This window comes from Schistocerca gregaria, chromosome 1 (genome assembly GCF_023897955.1).
Source record: "Schistocerca gregaria isolate iqSchGreg1 chromosome 1, iqSchGreg1.2, whole genome shotgun sequence".
Classification (NCBI taxonomy): Eukaryota; Metazoa; Arthropoda; class Insecta; order Orthoptera; family Acrididae; genus Schistocerca; species Schistocerca gregaria.
This window is the reverse complement of record NC_064920.1, coordinates 373,190,045-373,217,273: the sequence shown is the minus strand read 5'-3', so window position 1 is coordinate 373,217,273 and position 27,229 is coordinate 373,190,045. Positions and strand designations below refer to the sequence as shown.

Genomic DNA, 27,229 nt, shown 5'->3' with positions numbered 1-27,229 from the left:
TCATGCATAGCCCTCCTTACGCTAACTTTGACATCGTTTAGCTTCTGTTTTGTCTGAGAGGTTTTGGCTGCGTTTAAACTTGGGGTGAAGCTCTCTTTGCTTTCGCAGTAGTTTCCTAACTTTGTTGTTGAACCACGGTGGGTTTTTCCCGTCCCTCACAGTTTTACTCGGCATGTACCTGTCTAAAACGCATTTTACGATTGCCTTGAACTTTTTCCATAAACACTCAACACTGTGAGTGTCAGAACAGAAATTTTCGTTTTGATCTGTTAGGTAGTCTGAAATCTGCCTTCTACTACTCTTGCTAAACGGATAAACCTTCCTCCCTTTTTTTATACTCCTATTAACTTCCATATTCAGGGATGCTGCAACGGCCTTATGATCACTGTTTCCCTGTTCTGGCTTACAGAGTCAAAAAGTTTGGGTCTGTTTGTTATCAGTAGGTCCCAGATGTTATCTCCACGAGTCGGTTCTCTGTTTAATAGCTCGAGGTATTTTCGGATAGTGCACTCATTATAATGTCACTCGATGCTGTGTCCCTACCACCCATCCTAAACATCTGAGTGTCCCAGTCTATATCTGGTAAATTGAAACCTCCACCTAAGACTATAACATGCTGAGAAAATTTATGTGAAATGTATTCCAAACTTTCTCTCAGTTATTCTGACACTAATGCTGCTGAGTCGGGAGGTCGGTAAAAGGAGCCAACTATTAACCTCGCTCGGTTGTTGAGTGTAACCTACACCCATAATAATTTACAGGAACTATCGACTTCTACTTCACTAGAGGATAAACTACTAGTAACAGCGACAAACACGCCACCACCACTGGTTGCATGCAATCTATCCTTTCTAAACACCGTCTGTGCCTTTGTAAAAATTTCGGCAGAATTTATCTCTGGCTTCAGACAGCTTTCTGTACCTATAACGATTTCAGCTCTGGTGCTTTCTATCAGTGCTTGAAGTTCCGGTACTTTACCAATGCAGGTTCGACAGTTTACAATTACAATACCGATTGCTGCTTGGTCCCCACATGTCCTGACTTTGCCCCACACCCTTTGAGCCTCTTGCCCTTTCTCTACTTGCCCGAGGCCATCTGACCTAAAAAACCAGACCACGCCACACAACCCCTGCTACCCATGTAGCCGCTTGCTGCGTGTAGTGGACTCCTGACCTATCCAGCGGAACCCGAAACCCCACCACCCTATGGCGCAAGTCGAGGAATCTGCAGGGTTGTTCTTATCAGAATCAACAGCAAACCAACACTGTCAACAATAGTGCAGGTATACATGCAGATGTCACAAGCTGAAGATGAAGAGATATAGAAAGTATTTGCGGATACTGACTGCGTAATGCAGTACGTAAAGGGAAACAAAAATCTAATACTCATAGGGGACTGGAATATAGTTGTAGGGGAAAGAGTAGAGCAAAGGTTACAGGAGAATATGGGTTTGGGACAAGGAATGAGAGACAAGACAGACTAAGTGAGTTCTGTAATAAATTTCAGCTAGTAATAGCGAATACTCTGTTCAAGAATAACAAGAGGAGGAGGTATACTTGGAAAAGACCAGGTGATACAGGTAAATTTCAATTAGATTACATCATGATCACACAGAGATTCTGAAATAAGATACTGGATTGTAAGGTGCACATATAGACTCGGATCACAATGTAGTAGTGATGAAGAGTAGGCTGAAGTTTGAGAGATTAGTCAGGAAGAATCAACACTCACAGGAAGGAGATATGAAAGTACTACGAGATATGCTTGAAGTTCTCCAAGGCTATAGATACAGCATTAAGGAATAGCTCAGTAGACAGCATAGTTGAAGAGGAATGAACATTTCTGAAAAGGGCAACCACAGACATTGGGAAGAAAAACATAGGTACAGAGAAGGTAACTGCAAAGAAACCATGGGTAGCAGAAGACATACTTCAGTTGATCGACAAAAGAAGGAAGTACAAAAACGCTCAGTGAAGTTCAGAAATGAAATAAATAGGAAGTGCAGGGAAGCTGATGAAATGCCTACATGAAAAATGTGAAAAAATCGAAAAAGAAATGATTATCGGAAGGGCTGACTCATCATATAGGAAAGTCAAAATAAGCTTTGGTGAAATTAAAAGCAAGGATGGTAACATTAGGAATGCAATGGGACTTCCACTGTTAAATGCCGAGGAGAGACAGAGCATAGGTGGAGAGAGTACATTGAAGGGGCTCTCTCGGGGGGGGGGATTTGTCTGATGTGATAGAAGAAGAAACAGGAGGTGATGTAGAAGAAATAGGGGATCCAATATCATAATCAGAATTAAGGTCGTATACAGAAACCAGATGGCAGTTATAAGAGTCAAGGGACATGAAAGGGAAGCAGTGGTTGGGAAGGGAGTGAGACAGGGTTGTAGCCTCTCCCCGATGTTATTCAATCTGTATATTGAGCGAGCAGTGAAGGAAACAAAAGAAAAGTTCGGAGTAGGTATTAAAATCCATGTAGAAGAAATAAAAACTTTGAGGTTCACCGATGACATTGTAATTCTGTCAGAGACAGCAAAGGACTTGGAAGAGCAGTTGAACGGAATGGATAGTTTCTTGAAAGGAGGATATAAGATGAACATCAAAAAAAGCAAAACGAGGATAATGGAATGTAGTCGAATTAAGTTGGGTGATGATGAGGGAATTAGATTGGGAAATGAGATGCTTAAAGTAGTAAAGGAGTTTTCCTATTTGGGGAGCAAAATAACTGATGATGGTCGAAGTAGAGAGGATATAAAATGTAGACTGGCGATGGCAAGGAAAGCGTTTCTGAAGAAGAGAAATTTGTTAACATCGAGTTTAGATTTAAGTGTCAGGAAGACATTTCTGAAAGTATTTGTATGGAGTGTAGCCATGCATGGAAGTGAAACATGGGCGATAAATAGTTTGGACAAGAAGAGAATAGGAGCTTTCGAAATGTGATATTACAGAAGAATGCTGAAGATTAGATGGATAGATCACGTAACTAATGAGGATGTTCTGAATAGAATTGGGGAGAAGAGGAGTTTGTGGCACAACCAGACTAGAGAAAGGGATTGGTTGGTAAGACATGTTCTGAGGCATCAAGGGATCACCAATTTAGTATTGGAGGGCAGTGTGGAGGGTAAAAATCGTAGAGGGAGACCAAGAGATGACTACACCACGCAGATTCAGAAGGATGTAGGTTGCAGTGGGTACTGGGAGATGAAGAGGCTTGCCCAGGATAGAGTAGCATGGAGCGCTGCATCAAACCAGTCTCAGGACTGAAGACCACAACAACAACATAAGGCAGAAGGGACAGATAGCATTCCATCAGAATTTCTGAAATCACTGGGGGGAAGAGGCAGCAAAATGGCTATTCTCATTGGTGTGTAGAATGTGTGTCTGGTGACATACCATCTGACTATTGGAAAAATATCATCCACACAATTCTGAAGACTGCAAGAGCTGCAAAGTGTGAGAATTACCACACCATCAGCTTAACAGCTCATGCATCTAAGTTGCTGACAAGAATAATAGACAGAAGAATGGAAAATAAAATTGAGGGTGTGTTAGATGACGATCAGTGTGGTAGTAGGAAAGGTAAAGGCAAGAGAGAGGCAATGCTGACATTGCGGTTGATAGTGGAAGCAAGACTAAAGATAAATCAAGGCACATTCATAGGATTTGTTGACGTGGAAAAAGCATTCGTCAGTGTAAAGTGGGTCAAATGCTCTAAATTCTGAGAAAAATAAGGGTTAGCTGTAGGGAAAGACTGGTAACATACAATATGTACAAGAACCAAGAGGGAATAGTAAGAGTGGATGATCAAGAAAGAAGTGCTCAGATTGAAAAGGATGTAAGACAGGGATCTAGTCTTTTTGCCCCTAATGTTCAATTTGTACATCAAAGAAGCAATGATGGAAATATCAGAAAGGTTCAGCAGTGTAATTAAAAATGAAGGTGAAAGGATATCAGTGATAAAATTTGCTGATATCAATTCCATCCTTAGTGAAAGTGATGAAGAATTACATGAGCTGCTGAATGAACAGTCTAATGATTACAGAATATGGATTGAGATTAAATTGAAGAAATACGAAAGTAATGAGGAGCAACATAAATGAGAACAGCTAGAAACTTAAAATCAGGATTGATGGCCATGAAGTAGATGAAGTTAAGGAATTCTACTTCCTAGGCAGCAAAATAACCAATGATGGATGGAGCAAGGAGGACATCAAAAGCAGACTAGCACTGGCAAAAAATGCATTACTGACCAAGAGAATTCTCCTACTATCAAACATAGGCACTTTGAGGAAAAAATTTTGAGAATGTATGTTGAACGACGGCATTGTATAGCAGAGAAACGTGGACTGTGGGAAAACTGGAACATAAAAGAATTGAAGCATTTGTGATGTGGTGCTACAGACGAATATTGAAAATTAGATAGAATTATAATGAAGGAATGAAGAAGTTCTATGCAAAATCAGAGAGGAAAGGAATATGTGGAAAACACTGACAAGGAGAAGGGTATCAGAGGAAGCTGTAGAGGGCAAAAACTGTAGAGGAAGCATAGGCTCACATACATCCAGCGAATAATTGAGGACATAGGTTGCAAGTGGTACTCAGAGATGAAGAGGTTGGCAAAGGAGAGGAATCCATGTCGGACCACATGAAACCAGTCAGAAGACGGAAGACTCAAAAAACTAGGAGGGTGGGGGTGGCTGACCATGTTCTATAAAATGGGAATTGATCATCTCCTTTCCCAGTCGGTTAAATGTCTTAACATTTGTGATGATCACTTCTGAATAGAACCATCCCATGGGCCCGTTGCGTAGGTGTTCGGTCTTCTTTTGACTGCCTGTCTTATTCCATATGTTACGCAGACTCCAAGATGAGTATACATATTCCAGTTCCAAAGAAGGTTAGTTCATGCAGGTGTGATAATTACTGAACTATCAATTAAATGAATCATACTTGCAAAATACTAACGCAAATTATTTACAGAAGAATTGGAAAACAAGTAGAAGTTGACCTCGACAAAGCTGGTTTGGTTCTGGAGAAACGTAAGAACATGCAAGGCAATACTGACCCTACAGCTTGTATAGAAGACTGACTAAAGAAAGGCAAATCTGCATTTATACCATTTGTAGATTTAGAGAAAGCTTTTGACCGGAATTCACTCTTTGAAATATAGCAGGACAAAATACAGGAAACTAAAGGTTGTTTAATACTTGTATGGATACCAGACAACAATTATAAGAATCATAGGGTGTGAAAGGGAAGCAATAGTTGAGAAGGGAGTGAGACAGGGTTGTACCCTATCCCCAATGTTATTCAGTCTTTACATTGAGTTATCAGTAAAGAAAATCTAGTAGAAATTTGGAGAGGGTAAAGAATTAAAAACCCTGAAGTTTGCCAAAGACATTGTACTATAATTCTGTCAGAGACAGCAAAGGACTCAGAAAAACAAATGAATCAAAAGGATATTGTCTTGAAAAAATTTATAACATGAACACCACCAAAGGTAAAGTAAGAGTTATGGAATTAATTAAATTTAATTAGCTAATGTTGAAGGAGTTGAATTAGAAAATGAGACACTAAAAGTAGTAGATGAGCCCTGCTACATGGTAGCAAAATAACAGTTGATGTTTGAAGTGGAGAAAATATAAAATGTGGGCTGGCTATAGGATTTCTGAAAAAGAGTTTTTTTAACATCTAATATAAAATAAGTGTTAGGAAATCTTTTCCAAAAATATTTGTATGAAATATAGCCTTGTGCAGAAGTTAATTCCAACAAGGAGAACATAGAAATTTGAAATTTGGTGCTATAAAAGCATGCTGAAGATTAGAAAGGTATGCTGAGTAACTAATGAGGACGTACTGAATTAATTTGAAGGAAAAGAAAATGTAGATGCAACATAATTAAAATAAGGGAGTGGCTGCTAGGAAACATCCTGAGGCATGAACACATCATTAGTTTGGTAATGGAAGAGTTTGTATATATGGGGGGCTAAAATTGTTGATGGAGACAAGGGATGAATACATAAGCAGGTTTAGTTGCAATAGTTATTCATAGATATGGAGACTTCCATAGAATGGGCTAGCATGGAGAGCTGCATCAAACCAATCTTCGGACTGAAGTCCACAACAGTGACAACATTGTGTGGGAAATCATTTAACTAAAGAATAAATAGTGTTGACTGGAGTTGGAGTATGTAAACTTGTAGCACATTATATTCGACAGATTTAGCTTAGATTTGTAACTTGTTGTATTTTCCCCACAATTATGTCCTGATTTCTATGCATTGCTTCCCTTTCATGAAGTACAGTTTTATTATGTCATTTCATTTCCCACACATCCCCTACTGTTCCAACAAAGATTCGTATAGTGATGTGTTTTAAACTGGTCCATGAAGATTCCATAAGTCTTCAGTTTCAGTCAAGTGAACTCTTAACGTGTTCAACAAAAGCTGTTGGTGCTGTTCTTGTTGACTTCCCTTCTCTGGAACAATGTTGTGATGATTGTAGTATTTTAAATTTTGTTATAAAGCTTACATTTCTAGTCCTTATTATAATTCTGAAGATTTTTGCAAATGTGGAAATCATTTATATTGGTCTGTAATTTCCCAATTCACCTCTGTTACCTTTCTTTAGTATTGGTTTTGCTTTACATGCTTTAATATGGAAAAACACAATCCTTTATTGCGACATTGAACAGGTGTGAGCTTTTTAGCAGGCTTTTCCTGCAATATTTTATGGGATGTGATATAACATAATCTAAAACAGATGAATATTTTACTTTTAATTGCTTTATTAGACTTAAAACTTCTATCTCTGTTGCTGTGATGAATGCAGTTGTATGACTAATATGTGTGATATGTGGCATTTTTCTTCTTTCATCTGTTTTATCAGTTCATCTGTTATAATTACAATAAATGTGTTGAAGATGTTTGCCATTTCAAGATGATGTAGGTCCTTAAGTTGTCATACGATTGCAACTTAGTACTCAGCTTTAGGTACCATCAGAAAATGGTAACAGAGAGGCATGTAACTGCGATGTAGCCATCCTGCAATTAATATGGACTTAACTGACTGCAGATACAGTCCTATGTGAAAAATATTATTATGTATCATCACAATAGTCTGATTCTTCTGTGATTAATTTGTTTTCAATGTTGATGAAAAGAAACAAATAAGTAGTTCATTTTTTTATTGTTTTCATGCTAGTATTTGACAACTATATACCTTCCTGCTAATTTGCTAACAGTGTTTGTTATTCTGTTTTGCTTTTTTCGAACACACTCATATGCAAAAGTGTTATAATGTTAATATATAACTTCTGTTAAGGTTACTGGTGGAAACAAGGGCATTGGTTTTGCAATTGCCCGTGGTCTATGCCAAAAATTTGATGGCACTGTGTACCTCACGGCAAGAGATGAGACACGTGGTCTGAAGGCTATTGAAGAATTAAAAAAGGTGTGATAACCATACTTACTTCATTATACTGCAATATTTTTCCATCATATCACTGTATAAAATTGTGTGTATAATTAAGCAAAATTTCTGTTTCAGAATGGATTAAATCCAAAATTTCATCAGCTTGATATAGATAACTTAGAAAGCATAAAAAGATTTCAGGACTACATAAAAGAAAAATATGGAGGACTTGATGTACTTGTAAACAATGCTGCTATAGCATATAAGGTAAACAGATACTGGTATAAGAAAACCAGCACCTTTTTCTTTTTAAAGCAATATTATACAACAATTTCATATCTAATGTCAAGAATGAAAAATTAGCAGAGATGATAGACAATCTATTTTTGGTACTCTCTTCTACTTAAATTTGTTGATCACTTTGATGGAAGCCAGTGGAGGTTGTTTGTTTATTGCTGTCAAGTTTATGTTATGTTTATAAGTAGAGACTGATTGCCAGCCAGGGTGAATTGGAAGAAATGGAAGGTGGTCCAAAAATTGTGACCAGTTGCTACTGTCAGCCACATGCAGCAGTTATTGAATTGCCAGAACACTTCAAGGTAGAATAAGAGATAATCACTGTGAACTTAAAAACGTGCCATAGTGATGAGAGAGAATTTCATTGTCATCAAGTGATTGGGAGTTGCGTCGCTGTAGTAACTGCAGCAGAGAGATTCCTGTAAAATTGTGTTACAACTCTGTTAAAACTCCTGACACTGTGGAGAAGTTAAACTTGCTGTTATATAAAATCTCCCAGACATGCAAACAACACTGCATTATGACCATTCTGTGTGTAATTGGGAAGGGATGGGGAGGAGTTCTTGACAAGTTGAAGCTATGAGTTGACCTATGAAATGTGCGTGGATAGTACTGTTCATAGGGCACGGCACGCAAAAGGTAAGAATCCAGTTTAGAAAATGGTCTGGCACACAGGTTTGATTTCTAATACAGCATGTCTGGGGTAAACATGTATTAATAGAAAATGTAAAAACTTGACATGTAATTGAGGTGTTTATTTGCAGTTTGATTCTGCAAGTAAGGTAACTCATGCTTTGTCCCACAGAGCTAAAGTCTGTTTCACTGGTAGAATGTTGTTTTTTGCTTGAGTAAGGACTACGATCAACTGATGATGTTCCCATTTACATAACAATCAAGAAATGGGACAAGTGGCTTTGGGAAACTGGGAGTTTGCTTTTAATATTGGACAAGCACGCCATTCCAGAGGCTACTGTTGCATTAATGTGTACATCCTTCCACCAGAGTCCTTGTAAGTCAATCCGACAAGCAAGTAGGCAGTTAAAGTTAACTCATTTGATAATACATAACGTGATCCGTAAAAGGTTGTGCCTGCGGGCATGTAAACTGCTGCTTCATCACAAAATTAAGCTTGAGAACAGACCATAATGGAAGGTATTTGTGGAGACAATTCTGACAAAAATGAATGAAAACGAAGTCTTCCTCATTTCCTGTTTCTTGGACCAAGTTACATTCCACACTTCCAGCATGATGAAAATGCACAGTTGCCACATATGGAAGCTGAACCTCCCCACGGCGATAGTGTGAATGTGACTCTCCAAAAGTGACCGTAGGTGTAGATTGTTGAAGGACAGAGTTGTTCTTATTTGCAGGGCCTACAGTTAATGCAACAATGTACACAGACATGTTGGAGCTGTATGCTGTGCCACAACGTCCTTGTGACATGATCTTTAAACAGGATGGTGTCCATGCGAATATTGTGAGGGATTTCTTGGATCACGAGTTCCTAGAGTGCTAGATCGGGAGAGGTAGTCCATCAGTTGCTTTGCTCTCTATAAGCAGAGACATTACTCCAATAGATTTTTTTTTCTACTATGGGGGTTTATCAAGAATCAAATGTACCAGACATCTGTCAATGATCTACCAGATCTGCGCCATCTCATTCATGGAGCTGTCACAAATGTTATGCTTAAAAATGCTGCAAAACACTTGGACAGTAATGGAATACAAATTAGATGTCTGTTGCACCACTAATGATGCATATATTGAAGTGTGTTAGGTGTATAAAAATATTATGAGTTGTTATACATATAGAAACATACCATCTCAATAAATATCTCACTTACTTTTCAAATTATTATAGTTTATATTATTTTCATATAGACCTGGACACCCTTTATATAATCAGATCCTGCACCGATATGCAACAGAACTGGTTCCTCTTTTAGGCGACTCTAAGAGACAGTTGATTCCAGATTTGAAGGACCATCACAGGACAGATGCACTAAACTGCAGATCTAAATTGCTGGTGCAGATTTGTTATAATGTTATGGAACATGTTTTTCACATGTATTGAATGACAAATTTGTAGGCTCCTCTGCCTCTTTACAGGCACCAGTGTGTGTTGCGCAAACTGCAGTTGTTCTAAACTAAGACTGGTTTACCCTTTCAAGAATTTCAGGAGGGTGAGAGTGTAAATTAAGACTAAATTTAACTTCTAGATAGCCTTTGAAATAGTTTCATGTTGTTGTTTAGTAAAGAAAAGTACACACCAGAATATCAGATGTGGTATGTGACTGGGTGAAGAACCTTCTTGTTGTCAGAACTCAAAAGAAGGGGGGACTAAGACTTTCTGATTTGCCCTCGTAGATAAGTTCCAACCACAGTGATATTATTACGCCTGCTGACTAAAATGCCCATGCTGCACAATGTCCAACCATCACAATTTACAAAGTGTGCCTGTGTGATATCTGTTTCTGGGCATTATCAAGGCTGCACATTTTTGAATTTTTCAAGTATTTGCCTGTTGTAATCCTATAGTATGAGGGTGCTTAGTCAAACAGCGCACACTACAATGGCTCAGTGGCCGGCCTACTCGAACAGACAGCGTAGCAAGTGCTGTGCTGTGTGCACAACAGTCCAATATAAGTCTAGTGTGCCGGGCCCTCAAACTCACTTATGTTTACTTATTTATTGTATGCTCACATAAGAGACTGTATGTTGCTGTTTTCTGTACAAGACTTTGTTCTGTTCTATACTTTAGTGTTATTGTGGATCTCTTCACATGGAAGCAGAATAAAACTTGGTTTGCATTACTTCTTGTGTCTGTACAATGTTACAGCAAATTTGGCGATGAGTGCCGTATTCTACTCCTCGTAGTTTCCGTTTTGACATACAGTCAACAGTTCAGTGGAAATAGTTCTTCAGTCTCTTGAATAACAGTGACCAGAGGCAGACTCACTCTGTGGTACTAAACAGTTTGGCAGTATCATTGACGCGTGAGGTTTCAGCAACATTGATGCATATGAAAAATGCCTTCAGCAACATTCTCAAGCTTTTGGAGCTGCCAACCCCAAATTATATAAGGCCTTGTTTTTGTCATGGGTTTCTCCCTGTGTTTATCAACTTTTGTGTCAGCTAGATCCTCTCCAGGAATCCACCAGTCTGTCTTTTGATGAAATGTATCAGTTGCTCTCAAATTAGCATTACAAACGTATTCATGTTGTTGCTGCTTGCGTTGAGTGCTATTGTTGTCAAAAGCAGTTGTAACAGTTGTACAGAGCTTGGGCAGTAGAAATTCATGGGCTTGGCTGTTGTTGCCAGTTTGTTATTGAGCCCCACCAGGACTCATATGCTGATTTGATAGTTTGTGATGATATAATACAACTGGCTCGTGATAGGGGAGATTGTGAATGTTCTTCACAATGTAAAAAGGCCGCACTTAGAGTCTGCGTAGTCTTTTGAAGTATCTATGGCAGAAGGAAATCAGAAATAAACATGTGAAGTAGCTGCTGGTGCTTCCACTCCTCCTTGTCCGCCGGTCAGTAGCTCATCGAGAGGAAAATGACAATGTGGCCATGCAGTGGTGGCCTCCATGCTGCATTGGGCAGTGCCATGCTAAGCAGCAGCACTCAGTGTCAAAACAGCAGCTGTGTGCTCTTCTTCTACATCTACATCTACATGACTATTATGCAATTCACATTTAAGTGCTTGGCAGAGGGTTCATCGAACCACAATCATACTATCTCTCTACCATTCCACTCCCTAACAGCACGCGGGAAAAACGAACACCTAAACCTTTCTGTTCGAGCTCTGATTTCTCGTATTTTATTTTGATGATCATTCCTACCTATGTAGGTTGGGCTCAACAAAATATTTTTGCATTCGGAAGAGAAAGTTGGTGACTGAAATTTCGTAAAAAGATCTTGCCGCGATGAAAAACGTCTTTGCTGTAATGACTTCCATCCCAATTCACGTATCATATCTGGCATACTCTCTCCCCTATTACGTCATAATACAAAACGAGCTGCCATTTTTTGCACCCTTTCGATGTCACCCTCAATCCCACCTGGTAAGCAATATTCTAACAGAGGACGAACGAGTGTAGTGTAAGCTGTCTCTTTAGTGGACTTGTTGCATCTTCTAAGTGTCCTGCCAATGAAACGCAACCTTTGGCTCGCCTTCCCCACAATATTATCTATGTGGTCTTTCCAACTGAAGTTGTTCGTAATTTTAACACCCAGGTACTTAGTTGAATTGACAGCCTTGAGAATTGTATTATTTATCGAGTAATCGAATTCCAACGGATTTCTTTTGGAACTCATGTGGATCACCTCACACTTTTCGTTATTTAGCGTCAACTGCCACCTGCCACACCATACAGCAATCTTTTCTAAATCGCTTTGCAACTGATACTGGTCTTCGGATGACCTTAGTAGGCGGTAAATTACAGCATCATCTGCGAACAGTCTAAGAGAACTGCTCAGATTGTCACCCAGGTCATTTATATAGATCAGGAACAGCAGAGGTCCCAGGATGCTTCCCTGGGGAACACCTGATATCACTTCAGTTTTACTCGATGATTTGCCGTCTATTACTACGAAATGCGACCTTCCTGACAGGAAATCACAAATCCAGTTGCACAACTGAGACGATACCCCATAGGCCCGCAGCTTGATTAGAAGTCGCTTGTGAGGAACGGTGTCAAAAGCTTTCCGGAAATCTAGAAATACGGAATCAACTTGAGATCCCCCGTTGATAGCGGCCATTACTTCATGCGAATAAAGAGCTAGCTGCGTTGCACAAGAGCGATGTTTTCTGAAACCATGCTGATTACGTATCAATAGATCGTTTCCTTTGAGGTGATTCATAATGTTTGAATACAGTATATGCTCCAAAATCCTACTGCAAACCGACGTCAATGATATAGGTCTGCAGTTAGATGGATTACTCCTACTAACCTTCTTAAACACTGGTGAGACCTGCGCATTTTCCAATCTGTAGGTACAGATCTATTGGTGAGCGAGCGGTTGTATATGAGTGCTAAGTAGGGAGCTATTGTATCAGCGTAATCAGAAAGGAACCTAATCGGTATACAATCTGGACCTGAAGACTTGCCCGTATCAACGATTTGAGTTGCTTCACAACCCCTAAGGTATCTACTTCTAAGAAACTCATGCTAGCAGCTGTTCGTGTTTCAAATTCTGGGATATTCCATTCGTCTTCCCTGGTGAAGGAATTTCGGAAAACTGCATTGCAGCGAAGGTATTGACTGCATCTTGCTGCTTGTGTACTTTACATACGGCCAGAATTTCTATGGATTTTCTACCAAATTTCGAGACAATGTTTCGTTGTGGTACCTATTAAAGGCATCTCGCATTGAAGTCCATGCCAAATTTTGGGCGTCTGTAAATTTTAGCCAATCTTCGGGATTTTCCGTTCTTCTGAACTTCGCATGTTTTTTCCGTTGCCTCTGCAACAACGTTCGGACCTGTTTTGTGTACCACGGGGGATCCGTTCCATCTCTTACCAATTTATGATGTATGAATCTCTCAATTGCTGTTGCTACTGTATCTTTCAATTTGAGCCACATATCATCTACATTTGCATAATCAGTTCGGAAGGAATGGAGATTGTCTCTTAGGAAGGCTTCTAGTGGCGCTTTATCCGCTTTTTTAAATAAAATTATTTTGCGTTTGTTTCTGGTGGATTTGGAAGCAACGCTATTGAGCCTACCTACAATGACCTTGTGATCACTAATCTCCGTATCAGTCATGATGTTCTCTATCAGCTCTGAATTGTTTGTGGCTAAGAGGTCAAGTATGTTTTCGCAACCATTTACAATTCGCGTGGGTTCGTGGACTAACTGCTCGAAATAATTTTCGGAGAAAGCATTTAGGACAATCGCGGAAGATGTTTTCTGCCTACCACCGGTTATGAACAAGTATTTTTGCCAACATATCGAGGGAAGGTTGAAGTCCCCACCAACTATAACCGTATGAGTGGGGTATTTATTTGTTACGAGACTCAAATTTTCTCTGAACTGTTCCGCAACTATATCATCGGAGTCTGTGGGTCAGTAGAAGGAGCCAATTATTAACTTAGTTCGGCTGTTAAGTATAACCTCCACGCATACCAATTCGCACGGAGTATCTACTTCTACTTCACTACAAGATAAACCACTACTGAGAAACACAAACACTCCACCACCAATTCTGCCTAATCTATCTTTCCTGAACACCATCTGAGACTTTGTAAAAATTTCTGCAGAACTTATTTCAGACTTTAGCCAGCTTTCTGTACCTATAACGATATCAGCTTCTGTGCTTTCTATTAGCGCTTGAAGCTCAGGGACTTTCCCAGCACAACTACAACAATTTACAACTACAGTTCCGACTGTTCCTTGATCAAAGCACGTCCTGTATTTATCATGCACCCTTTGAGATTTCAGCCCACCCCATACTTTCCCGAGGCCATCTAACCTAAAAAACCGCCCAGTCCATGCCACACAGCCTCCGCTACCCGTGTAGCCGCCAGCTGAGTGTAGTGAACTCCTGATATATTCAGCGGAACCCAAAACCCCACCACCCTATGGCGCAAGTCAAGGAATCTGCAGCCAACACGGTCGCAAAACCATCTGAGCCTCTGATTCAGACCCTCCACCCGGCTCTGCACCAAAGGTCCGTAGTCGGTTCTGTCGACGATGCTGAAGATGATGAGCTCTGCCTTCATCTCGTAAGCAAGACCGGCAGCCTTCACCAAATCAGATAGCCGCTGGAATCCAGAGAGAATTTCCTCAGATCCAAAGCGACACACGTCATTAGTGCCGACATGTGCCACCACCTGCAGTTGGCTGCACCCTGTGCTCTTCATGGCATCCGGAAGGACCCTTTCCACATCAGGAATGACTCCTCCCGGAATGCACACAGAGTGCACACTGGATTTCTTCCCGTCCTTAGCCGCCATATTCCTAAGGGGCCCCATTACGCGCCTAACATTGGAGCTCCCAACTACCAATAAGGACACCCTCTGCGATTGCTCGGACCTTGAAGGCTGAGAATGATCCTCTGAAACAGGGCAGGCAGCTGCATCTGGCTCAGCCAGAGACACTGCCTGAAACCTGTTTGTCAGATGCACTGGGGAGGCTTTCTGATCAGCCTCCGGGGACGTCTTTTGCTGCCTGCCATGCCTTGGAACGACCTCCCAATCAACCACAGGCGAGGGCTCAGCCCCACTGCGGGTAGCAACCGGGGCAACCACAGCGGCAGACCGGTCTGGGGACAGACAGGACGAGGTTGATATCCCCGTGATACCCAAGTCCGGCCCCCCACAGTGGTGCCCATTGGCAACAGCCTCCAGCTGCGTGACCAAAGTCAGCGCCGCTTGCAGCTGTGAGCGAAGGGATGCCAACTCAGCCCTCATCCGAACACAGCAAATCACAGTCTTCCATTGTGCCCATTTTGTTTTGTTCAACATGAGTTAGCCACGTGCCCAGAACGTTGGCAACGTGCAACTATTGTTGTGTATGTGTGCAGCTCTCAGCCTCCTTCACCAGACATGAACTTGGATGTGAACAGTGTTTCCCAAGTGATTGTAGCCCCATACAAATTCTACATTGAAGTTATGTGTGATAAGCAAGCAAGTGGACCCAGATGTAGCAGTGCCTTTGTTAAATTCTCAATCCAATGTGGATCACCAGCATTATCCCCTGTATTTTGTTGGTTTGTGAATTACAACAAACAATAAATACCCATATTGAGACAGTTTTCTACTCCCGTAGCATATAAAGCAATTGTTAGGCCTTTGGCCTTCCTAGTAGTGGATTATGCCAATATGAAAACTTCTTAGAGTTGGTCGACACCAGAAATAGAGAATCCAAAAATTCTGAAGAAGTGCATCTGGTATTGGATCAAGTTGTGTACGAACAACTGGACGTACTCTCTTGGAATATTCCTCCCTGTTTTTGGAAAGTTTAGGGTGTTCTACTGATTTCAGGACTCACATTGCAATGAGACTGACAGTGCACCCCCACTTTTTTCATGCCCATTCGGTCCCAGTAGCTTTAAGGTAGCAAGTCAATTAGACCGCCTTACATCCTCTAGTGAATGATCTACTCCATTGGTAATTGTCAAAAAAATATGACGGCAGCCTTCAGCTCTGTGGTGATCTTAAAGTGTATGTAAGATCACAGTCTATTATTGGTAACCTATTCCTTGTCCCATGCACTCTTAGCACAGTTTTCTGGGACCAGTATTTTTCCAAAATAGATTTGTCAGAAGCCTACTTACAACTGCCTGTGGATGATGATTCTGAACGAGTCCTCGTAGTGAATACTGCCTTCAGTTTACATAAATACCAGTGCCTGCCATTTGGCATGGCTAATGCCCATTTCATTTTCCAGTGATTTTTGGAGCAGCTCACAGCCTCCATTCCATGGTGCATTAACCACATGGATGATATTGTGCCTTGTTCTCAGTGCTACAGGCTGCAAGTTTAAAATGTAGCCTGGACAGATCACCATTTTTTTGAGACGTCTGTCGTCTACCTCGATTTTGAAGTCTTGCATGGTGGTGACTAGCATTTATGTCAGCATGTCGATTCCATTACAACTTTACCATGCCCTACCAATGTCAAAGAACTGCAAGTCTTTCTCGGAAAGATTGTGTATTACAATAATTTTTTTTTTTTCTGGTGCAGCCATGTTCGGCCAGCCACTATGCCCTCTTAAATAAAAATGTTCGTTTTCACTGGTCACCCGCCTGTGAGCATGATTTTACTCTATCCAGGTCAAAATTACACTTGGCACCTTGCTTGGTTACTTTCCAACTAGGCCAACATCTTGTTTTGGCCACAGACATCTCCCAGTATGACCTAAGACTGTTCTCGCATACAAATATGTGAATAGTTCTGAACAACCTGAATCAGGTTCCAAAACTGAATCAGATGCAACACCTGCTGTTCTCAGACAGAAAAAGAAGCCCTTTCTATCGGGTGTACACTCAAAAAATTTCATGTTTTTCTATAGGTTCCAAGTTTCATTTCATTATTGATCACAAACCTTTGGTATCTCTTTTCAATCCTTTGACATCTTTATTGGACAAAGTAGCCCTTCACCTGCAATGCTGGGCTCTGTTTGTATCTCACTATAACTAAAAGATTCCCCAGTCCATTGGACTGCCAGTGCAGCTCAAGTCCTCGGTGTGTTCTCGAGTTCATATACTTTCACTCCAATTGACAACCGTAGCCTGGCGGAGCTGCTTCATGGCTGTCAGCCCCATATGCTGCTTTGCCTGATCAGTGCCTGCCCACCTGCTGGTACCTGCCTTGCAGCGATTCCATCCAGGCTCCGCTGCCCGGGGCCTGCAGATTTGGTCGGCACCCTATATGGATACCAGTTGTTGTCCATCAGGCCAAGAGTGCCTTCTCTGTGTTGTGCACAGCTCTGTCCACTAGTGACGAACTGCACGCCAGAGAGTCCTCTGCCCTGCAACCCTTTACGCTGGCCCCCGTGCTGCGGCCCACGCTTCCTCTGGCTCCAGGGCTGTCTTCACTCAGGGTGCTGTTGGGCAGAGCAGGTAGCACTGGACTGCCTCCATCTTCACAGCCCCTGTTGCTGCAACCCCCCGCCCCCCACCTCCATTCTCACAGCCCCTGTTGCTGCCACTGCCCCCCCCCCCCCTCCAGCACCACCACCACCACTGCCTTCTTCTCTGCTGCCTACATCGCTGAGTGACTCCCAGATGTGGACATGGGTGCAGCACCGGCATCACCAGTCATCCCTTATGGCTTTTCACAGGGGAGTGCCTGTTGGTGCCCATGTTCTTTCAGACCACATTCTCCTGTTATAGCACAACAGCTGCTCCAACAGTCATCACCTACCAATGAAGGCACTGACGTCTCCAAAGTGACCATTTTTTGTCAAGTGGAAGGAGTATTGTAACCCTATAGTGTGAGCATGCTTAATCGTATTACATGATACAAGTGCCTCCATGGCCTATAGAGATTACCTGTCAACTTGGGCAGACGACACAGCAAGCGGTGTGTTGTGTGTACAACAGCTGAATATAAGTCCAGCATGCTGGGCCCTCAGCCTCACCTATGAGACTGTATATTGATGTGTTCTATAGTTATGAGACTTTGTACTGTTCTGTATTTCATTAAATGTTATTGTGGATCTCTTCGTGTGAAAGCAGGAAAAAAGTTGGTTGGTGTTACTTTTGATATTGTGTCTGTATAATGTTACAGCAGTCTCAGTTTAGGACTTGGACCCTTTTTGCTGTATTATAGTGTAGTTGAGATTTGGAAATATTCCTTGAGCGTTTCAAACATTGAACTACACTTTTATTCACTGGTGAATGCCAGGTATTTAGTATAACTTTGCAAGTTATTTGCAAGAGTGAGAAGTTTAATAGAGCCTATTGAATTTCAGTGAACATATGCAAATTCAGAACTTTGACTAATTTTGAGTTATGGTGAACTGATCGAAGTGATCACTTGCTTATTTTTGTTGGTCCTTTGACACTTACTGTCGCTGTCCATGAAGTAAACAGATAGACATAATCGTAATCTAACCTACCACACATTTCAGACTAATAAACACCAGTTTCAAGTCATGTGTTTCAATAACCATCATTTAAAAATATATCCCTATAGTATTTTAGGTAGCATGAAGATGACACTGATAAAATTTTCAGGAGTGTAACTTGACAGCGTGTTCATCTGCTGAGACAGTTGACAAGCGAAGTTTGACCATCCAGTGAACAGGGAGAAATGTGAAGGCTGGGATGACATTGTACCTTCCAGAATCTCATAAACCAGATGGTTGTTAAATTATTTATATATAATAATGAAGAGTGTGCATAATAGAGGATCGGAATTGTTTTTTCGAGGACATTGTTCCATATTTTTTGTGTGTGTCAGTTCTGAGATTGCAGTGAGTTCAGCTGGTGTTATTGATGCCTTAGCAAGGAGCTGAATCTGTCCACAGTATTGAGGTCTTTCATTGATGAATATGCATTAGTAAAAACAAGTTTAACCTATTCTTGGGTGCAGAGTACCTCTGGTCTAGCCATTTCTGGTATGTGTTCATAGTCTGGTATCCTTACCACACAGGACTAATAGAAGAGAGAGAAAAGGTTTCATCGAGAACAGTGTGATTCATGATAGGATTGCGTAAATACGTGTAATGTGTCACATATAAAATCAAAACTCCAATGGAGTATGTTGCTTTCCCATGTAAATATAAAGGCACTTGGGCTTAAAAAATTATTTTAAAGAGTTCTTTATGTAAAATTTTGTTTTGTGCTCGTACAGTTAACTACTCAGTTTACAGTTTCTAAAATAATATGATAATGGCTTATGTTTCAGAAAGAGAATCAACCAGTTATGAGTGATTTGCAACTGATGCATAAATAGGAATAACACTCCCACAAATGTTGTGTGTTTCCTCTTTCACTAATCAGTATTAAAAGATGGTCCTGTCCAAACCACAGTTTTTCTATTGTTGCATAGTAATTTATTTGGTTGATGTTTTATAGTTATTCTGCAGTTTGCCATTAGAAAGATTCCCTCTAAAAGGTAATCATGTCTTTGCAAGCAGTTCTTTGTTGGATTGAGGAATTTTCACCAACACAGAAATGCTACAACGGAGCACTGTTTTTCATCAGTTATTTGTATTAGATTGAAGCTATAAGCTAGGTGCGCAACAGTAGTGGGCTTTCCAAAGAAATTTCTCTTCAGTGCTCTCACGTTGTTGCTGAGCCAGAAGCTTGCTTCTCAATTGTGACTGGAAGAGAAACTGTGCGTGTGTGCGAGTGTGCGTGCATTTCTAGGGTGGGGGGTATCTATTCTGTGCTTATTGATTCAGAAGTGTAGTGAATGAATTTGAGAATAAATGGGTGTCACAAATTCATGGAGGAGTATGTCATCTGATAATAAACCATTTTTTGAGTAGTGTTAACACAGGAATATGTCTGTGAGGTACTCAGCACTATGCTGATTCTGTACACAGTGGTAACTGTAAGAACATCAGAGCATTTCCAGTGTAATGCCACAGAATCATGGTAGGAAGAAAAAAGAAAGAAAATTACTTTGAAGAAGTTTAAATGTGTTTCTATAAATTTTAACTACTTTATCATTGACTAAAAATAATTGGAATTTTGAGCAGAAGTGCTCAGTTGCTTATTGTCAAATGTTTCAGGGGAAAGTGAGCAGAGCAGACGTTATTAACGAAAACTGCGAGGCAGATGAACAGTGATCTATGATTTCAAAGATGATGAGGTTTTGAGAGTGTCATTGTGTTACAATATTTATGTGGACAACCTGAGAACATGGAAGCACCCCAAGTGCACCTTGTTGGTTGAAACATCTAGCTTCCAGCAAGCCCAGAACCTTCAGAAGGCGCAATTTCTTGGGGAGTTTGCGATAGAGACTGAATTTCACAACGCCTTGAACTACAGCAAGGGTGTTGTGACTTGCAGAGATCTCGTTGACATTCCCCAAGACGAACTGAAGGCTGAATGGTCCCGGGAAGGAATTGTCGATGTGCAACACATTATGAAACGGGTGGATGGTACTCTCGTAAAGACTGACTCATTTATCCTTACATTTAACACCACCAAATTGCCAGAGCATGTGAAGGCTGGTTTCCTTCATCTCAGTGTACGGCCTTATTACCCTAGCCCCATGCGGTGTTTTAAATGCCAACATTTTGGACACACTACTCTCAGCTGTAGAGGGGAAGCCACTTGCGGGAAATGTGGTAAAGCCGCCCATGAGGGAGTTGGCTGCTCCTCTCCTCCCAAGTGTGTCAACTGCTCTGGCGATCACCCTGTGTGGAGTAGGGACTGCAGAGTTTTCCTTGAGGAACGGAAGATCCAGGAACTTAAAACTACAAAACACCTCTCGTAGGGTGAGGCGAAGAAAATTTACAAGTCCATGCAGGCGCCCATGTTCGCTGCTTCCTTTTCTTCCGTTCTCAAACAGCCAGTGTTGAAATCCGATGCCACTACACAAACGGAGATTGCTACTGTCAGCACTAGCACCTGTGTTTGTCAATGTACGTGTGCTGCTGCCGTTCCTGTGAAGCCTGGTGCTCCCCCCCGTCCTTCTGACCAGGCCGTGGTAGCTGACGTCATGGAACTTCCTGCCCGTTCCCGTGTCCAGTCTTGTGCATTGCCAAGCACTGCTACACCCCCTACTGCTTCTGAGGTTTTGGCACCAATGCCGCCTCAGGCCAGAAAATCGAAGCCAAAGACAAAGGTGAAGACTCGCCCGCTAAAGGAGACCGACATTCTACAGTCTGCTGATGTGGATGTCATTCTCTCTGACGTCTCTCTCGACTCCTCTTCAGAGGCAATGGAGGTTGATGTCAGACTGGGGCACTCATCTCGCCCCAAAACTGAGCCTCCGTCTGTTGTGGGCTCTCCTCCCCGACAAAAAGTGAGAATGAAGGTACTCCCACCCTGATAGATGGCTCCCATTATACAGTGGAACATGAATGGATTCTGGGCACATGTGGAGGAACTGCACCTCCTAGCATGGCAACGCCCCCTGTGCTTGTGTTTACAGGAAATGCATTTCAAACCATCTGATGCTCCTGTACTAAGGGGCTATACGTCATATCGCAAAAATGACCTGACTGGAGAAAGGGCCAAAGGCGGAGTCACTTTGTTTGTCAATAATGACCACCACTCCTCTGCTCTCCCCCTGGATACTGACCTGCAAGCAGTTGCAGTTGAAATTCATTCACCTCGGAGGCTTACCGTTTGTTCCCTTTATTTACCCCCTCTGGATGCAATGACATTATACGCTCTCATAGATCTTATCGACCAACTCCCCCGCCCATTTCTCCTCCTGGGAGACTTCAATGCCCATAATGTCCTGTGGGGCTCCACTTCTCTTTGCGCTCGAGGTCGAATTTTGGAGAGCCTCCTAACATCTCAAGTGTTGTGCATCCTCAACACAGGTACTCCGACTCATTTCTCTCCTGCTACAGGGTCATTCTCAGCCATTGACCTATCTTTCTGCTCTCCAACCCTCAACATCTCTGTTCACTGGGAGGTCATTGATGACCTTCATTCCAGCGATCACTTCCCTATCCGCATTCATCTCCTGGATGGTGTATTGCTGGAGCAGCGGCCACTATCATGGATAATTGGCAGGGCTAACTGGCCGCTGTTCACTCGGTTGGCTGTCTTTGACTGCCACAATAGCATCCAAGAATGGGTGGATCACATCACGCTTGTGATCCATCATGCTGCTGACCTGTCCATACCACAGTCTTCTGGCACTCTTAAGCGGCGCCTTGTGCTTTGGTGGATAGAAGAGTGCCGTTCAGCCATCCGGGACAGGCGTGCGGCTCTTCGCCGATTTAAATGCTGCCCAACAGCGGTCAATCTTACCGCCTTTCGAATCGCGAGAGCCAAGGCACGCCGTGTCATTAAAGAGAGCAAGAAAAGGTCATGGCAGGCGTTCCTGGACTCCATCAACCATTCCACTTGTTCCACAAAAGTATGGGAAGCCATCCGGCGGATTTCCGGTAAACATAGCCGGTTACCAATAGCTGCTGCCTTGAACCAGGGATGCCTCCAAATGACACCCAGAGCCATTGCTCAGACACTGGCAGAACATTTTGCACAAAGTACTGCCATTGCAAATCAGGATCCAGCGTTTCGTCGCTACCGTGCGACTGTCGAAAGAATGAACTTGGACTTTTGGTCGCACAGTTCTGAGGCGTACAACTCCCCTTTCTCCATGTGGGAACTTAAATCGGCTCTTAGTGAGACTTCTGACACTGCACCAGGTTACGACCGCATCCGGTACTCCATGCTTCGACATCTGCTAACGGCCTCAAAGGAAATCCTCCTTGAATGTTTTAATCTCATATGGCAGACAGGAGTGTTCCCCACCTCGTGGCGGGAGGCAATCCTCATCCCTCTCCTCAAACCGGGAAAGGACCCCACATGTCCCAGTAGTTATCGTAGTATCTCCTTGACAAGCTGTGTCGGTAAGACCCTGGAACAGATGGTTAACCGGCGTCTGGTCTGGCTGTTAGAGACCAGGCAGCTCCTTAGCCGCTTTCAGTGTGGATTCCGAAAATTTCGGTCCACGGTCGACAACTTGACCCTCCTAGAGACGGCTATTCAGCAGGCTTTTCTCCATCAGCATCACTGTATTGGTGTCTTCTTTGATATCAGCAAGGCATATGATACTACTTGGAGATACTGTATTCTTGCACAACTGTATCAATGGGGCTTTCGTGGCCGCCTCTCGATTTTCATTCGGTCTTTCCTATCTCAGCGGTTTTTTCGGACCCGCGTTGGTAACACACTGTCTGATCGCTTTGAGCAAGAGAACGGTGTCCCCCAGGGCAGCGTTTTAAGCGTTACCCTCTTTGCCATAGCCATCAACAGTATAACGTCTACAGTGAGGAGTCCAGTACAGTGCTCCTTATTTGTGGACGACTTTGCTGTTTTCTGTTCCTCCAGTGTTGCAACCGTGAGCCGTCAGTTGCAGCTAACAGTGCGGCGGTTAGAGGAGTGGGCTGCAAAGACGGGTTTTCGTTTCTCTGCCGATAAGTGTGTTTGTGTTCATTTTAATCGTTCTCGTCGTCTTTTTACTTTGCCTGCCTTGCATATGGGGGATACTGTCCTACATTTTAGAGACACAGTGCGGTTTCTGGGCCTAATTTTTGACTCCAGGTTGTCATGGCTGCCACACCTACGTGACTTGAAAGCCAGAACCCTGAAGACACTCAACATCCTCAAGTGCCTCAGCCACAGGTCTTGGGGAGCGGACAGGGCACGTCTCCTTCAGTTTTACCGAGCTCTCGTGCGTTCACGGTTGGACTATGGGTGCACAGTATATGGGTCAGCGAGGCCTTCTTATTTGCAGATCCTTGACGCTGTTCACCATGCTGGGATTCGACTGGCCACAGGTGCTTATCGGACCAATCCCATACCCAGCCTCTGTGCTGAGGCTGGGGAACCGCCACTTACCATCCGGCGACAGCTCCTGCTGGTGCGACAGGCTTGTAAGTTTCTTGCAGCTCCCAGCTCGCCTGCTCACCATCTTGTTGCCCATCCCCCTCTGGACTGCCTTTTTTCCCACCGTCCCCGGGCTACGTTGCCGTTTGGGATCCGTGCAACATGTACTAGAGTCCCTCGGTGTGGAGTCTGTACAACCCCAAATCCAGGGTTTTAACCGCCTGCCACCCTGGTTACTGAAGAGGCCCGGAGTGATTTTAGATTTATTGCAGTACAAGAGAGATTGCACTCCTGCCACCGTTTTTAATGCAGCATTTTCTGCCATTTTATCTGAGCACCACGACTATGTAGCTGTTTTTACGGATGGGTCGAAACAAGGGGATTCTGTTGGTTGCACAGTTGTTTCTCCAGATCATGTCTTCAAGGTCCGCCTGCCTCAGACTTTCGCTGTCATTGATGCAGAATTGTCTGTGATCTTGCGGGCACTGGAGCACATGAGACATTCTTCCTCTCCTAAATTTCTTGTCTGTTCCAATTCACTCAGTGCCCTTCACTTATTGCAACGTTTGTATCCGGCAGACAAAACTGTCCAGACCATCCAGGATGCCCTCCTCCGACTACAGCGACTGGGGAAGGTTGTAGCTTTCTGCTGGGTTCCGGGGCATGTCGGCATTGCTGGGAATGAAAGGGCAGATCTCGCAGCCAAGGAGGTGTGTCTCGCCCCACAAGTATCTCAGTGTGCTATCCCCTTGCACGCACTCACCTCGCTGTTGAGCTCACGGATTATGCATCGATGGGAGGATGAGTGGCTGGAAGTGACTGACAATAAGCTCCGTATAGTCAAGCCCACAACGCATGTGTGGTGTACTTCCTTTCAGCCCCATCGACGGGACGAGGTTCTCCTCACTCGGCTTCGAATAGGCCACAGCCCTATGACGCATGGCTACCTGCTCCGGCGAGAGGACCCTCCAATGTGTGGTGCTTGCGGCGTCCAGGTCACTGTGCGCCACGTTTTATTGGATTGCGTTTTATTTTCTGACCAGCGGACCGCAGCTGACTTGCCAGTGGACCTGCCATCTCTTTTAGGCAACACTCGGACGAATGTGGCTAAAGTTTTAAAGTTCTGTGGCATGTCAAATGCTTTTACAGAGATTTTAGGGAGAGGATTTTAATTTGCTCACTGTGTGACAAGCTCGCCCATATTTTATGTAAGTGGCCAGCCAATGACAATTTCCTGTGACATTCTTGTTGCTATGTTTCCCCTTTCCTTAGGTTTTACTTTCTTATGTAGCATTTTCCTTCTTTTCCTCCTTTCTTTGAGTGTGAGCTTTAGTTTTCTTAGGTCAGTGCACGTTCGTTCCTTTTAATGTGTGTCAGGGCGCTGATGACCTCGATGTTGAGCGCCCATAAGCCCCAACACACCACCACACCAGAAGGAATGACTTAGTAGCTGAATTAGCACACTTAACTCCCTGGATGTGACATAGCTTACTGTTCTCCCAGGCACCTCTTAAAAAAATGATTTTCTTCCTTGTTGTATTTGTGTGTTCACATGTTGTATTTCTCGTAGACTGTTTGTGAATGCTGTTTCCAAGCTTACAGTTTTCTTTATTTTACTTTCCTATAATATTTTGACCATGTTGCTAGTTCTCCCCTAGAAGAAAAATAGTTTTATTATGTAAGTGATATTTCAGGCTAGAGGCAACAAAGTGAAAAGATGATTCATAAGTGGCACTTAGGCATATTTACGAGCTGTGTGTGTGTGTGTGTGTGTGTGTGTGTGTGTGTGTGTGTGTGTGTGTGTGTGTGTGTGTGTGTGAGAGAGAGAGAGAGAGAGAGAGAGAGAGAGAGAGAGAGAGAGACGATCTTCCTGCTTTAAGTGTAACTGAATCTGGAGTTTTAAAATTTGCTTGCCATCCGTGGCACATACAGTTGGAAAAATTGAAAAATTTACAATATTACATGCAACTCTACTGAAGTAGATCGAAGAGGAGCATTGTCACAATTTGAGTATTCGAAAAAAAAGTATATATATTTCTGCCGAACAGTGACAAACCATATTGTTAATCTAACCACTTGACTGGTATGTAATGTCTAATGATTGGTTAATGGACTGTTACACCGACAGGACTAGTCAAACCACAGGAACTATTACTTAATGGTATCAGTATATACATAAGTTTCCCAACAGAATAATACCAAACCATCTGGTATACCACAAAGAAAACTTTCGTGAGTGTGCTAAGACAAATTATTGTTTTTGTGAAGCTTTTAGGTGCTGTTTGGCTTCTCCAAAAATCGGACAATGAGCTGCAAATATGAGGGTTGGAACTTAAATAGTGGCAACAATTTATTCGCAACTGATACAAAAGAGTTACTAGACGTGGATGCGCTGTAGCTTACGTAGTTTTCTTAGGCCAATTTGAGGTAGCATATTGAGGTAGCAAGTTGAGACGAACTGTTTGATATGGGACACTTGTGGTCTATCAAGTCGGGAAACTACCTCAAATTGGCTTACAAAAACTACATGAGCTACAGCGCATCCGTGTCTAGTGAGTTTATCCAACATTCTCGCACTCTCTCACAAACCATTAGTTCTAGATAAAAAAAATGAATAGGACCTTTTTTTGTATGAAATTTAATATAGTTTAATTTTGTGCTGTGACACGTTTTTACTGGAGGGTGCAGTTTTCGAGTTATTCAAGAAACATGTAAAAAAGTGATGTTAAATGTGTTCTATATCGGAAACCATTCAGAATAAGGCATATGTCCATATGAAACTTTTTTTTTTCCCAGAATCACTAATACTATCACACTGGACTCGCATTTGGGAGGACGACGGTTCAATCCCGTCTCCAGCCATCCTGATTTAGGTTTTCCGTGATTTCCCTAAATCGTTTCAGGCAGATGCCGGGATGGTTCCTTTGAAAGGGCACGGCCAATTTCCTTCCAAATCCTTCCCTAACCTGAGCTTGCGCTCCGTCTCTAATGACCTTGTTGTCGACGGGACGTTAAACACTAACCAACACCAACACCACTAATACTATCACCCCTCAAAGCAACTACCTTTCCTCCTGATACACCATATATACAAGTATATCATAAACTACCATTTTTTCAGACTCAAGGCACACTTTTTTCTTCAAAAAATTATCTCCGAGAGTCGGGCGTCTTGTACTCCAAATTAATGTATAAATGTCTAGCGTGTGATTTAAAATTTCCAACAGTTTTAAAAGTGGCCAAATATTTGATACCATGGGAAACCTATTTCTATCTGACAACACTGGATTCAATTCACACTGAAGAGAGCTTTAAAACGACCTACAATCAAACAAGTGTGTCGGTCGATAAAACAGTTGTGGTCTAGAGTGACAGAAGATGTTACTGTTAAATCTTACAAGAAGTGTGGCATAAATAATACTGTCAATGGCTGTGAAGACCATGATATATGAAAAAAGGGCAATGATGACAACAAAGAGGAAGAAGAAGAAAAAGAAAAAAGTTCAGATGTCGATTTTCAGGGACTTAAA

At 42.4% G+C, this 27,229-nt stretch overlaps 1 protein-coding gene across 1 annotated transcript in view; it reads left to right on the top strand.

The window, feature by feature from the left end:
* LOC126348697 (carbonyl reductase [NADPH] 3-like) overlaps positions 1-27,229 on the top strand; it is a 77,967-nt gene that overhangs the window by 13,679 nt on the left and 37,059 nt on the right. Inside the window, exons 2-3 of the mRNA XM_050002380.1 lie at positions 7,330-7,458; positions 7,555-7,781. Coding sequence (XP_049858337.1) covers positions 7,330-7,458; positions 7,555-7,781 — 356 coding nt within the window. The remainder of the gene's footprint in view (positions 1-7,329; positions 7,459-7,554; positions 7,782-27,229) is intronic.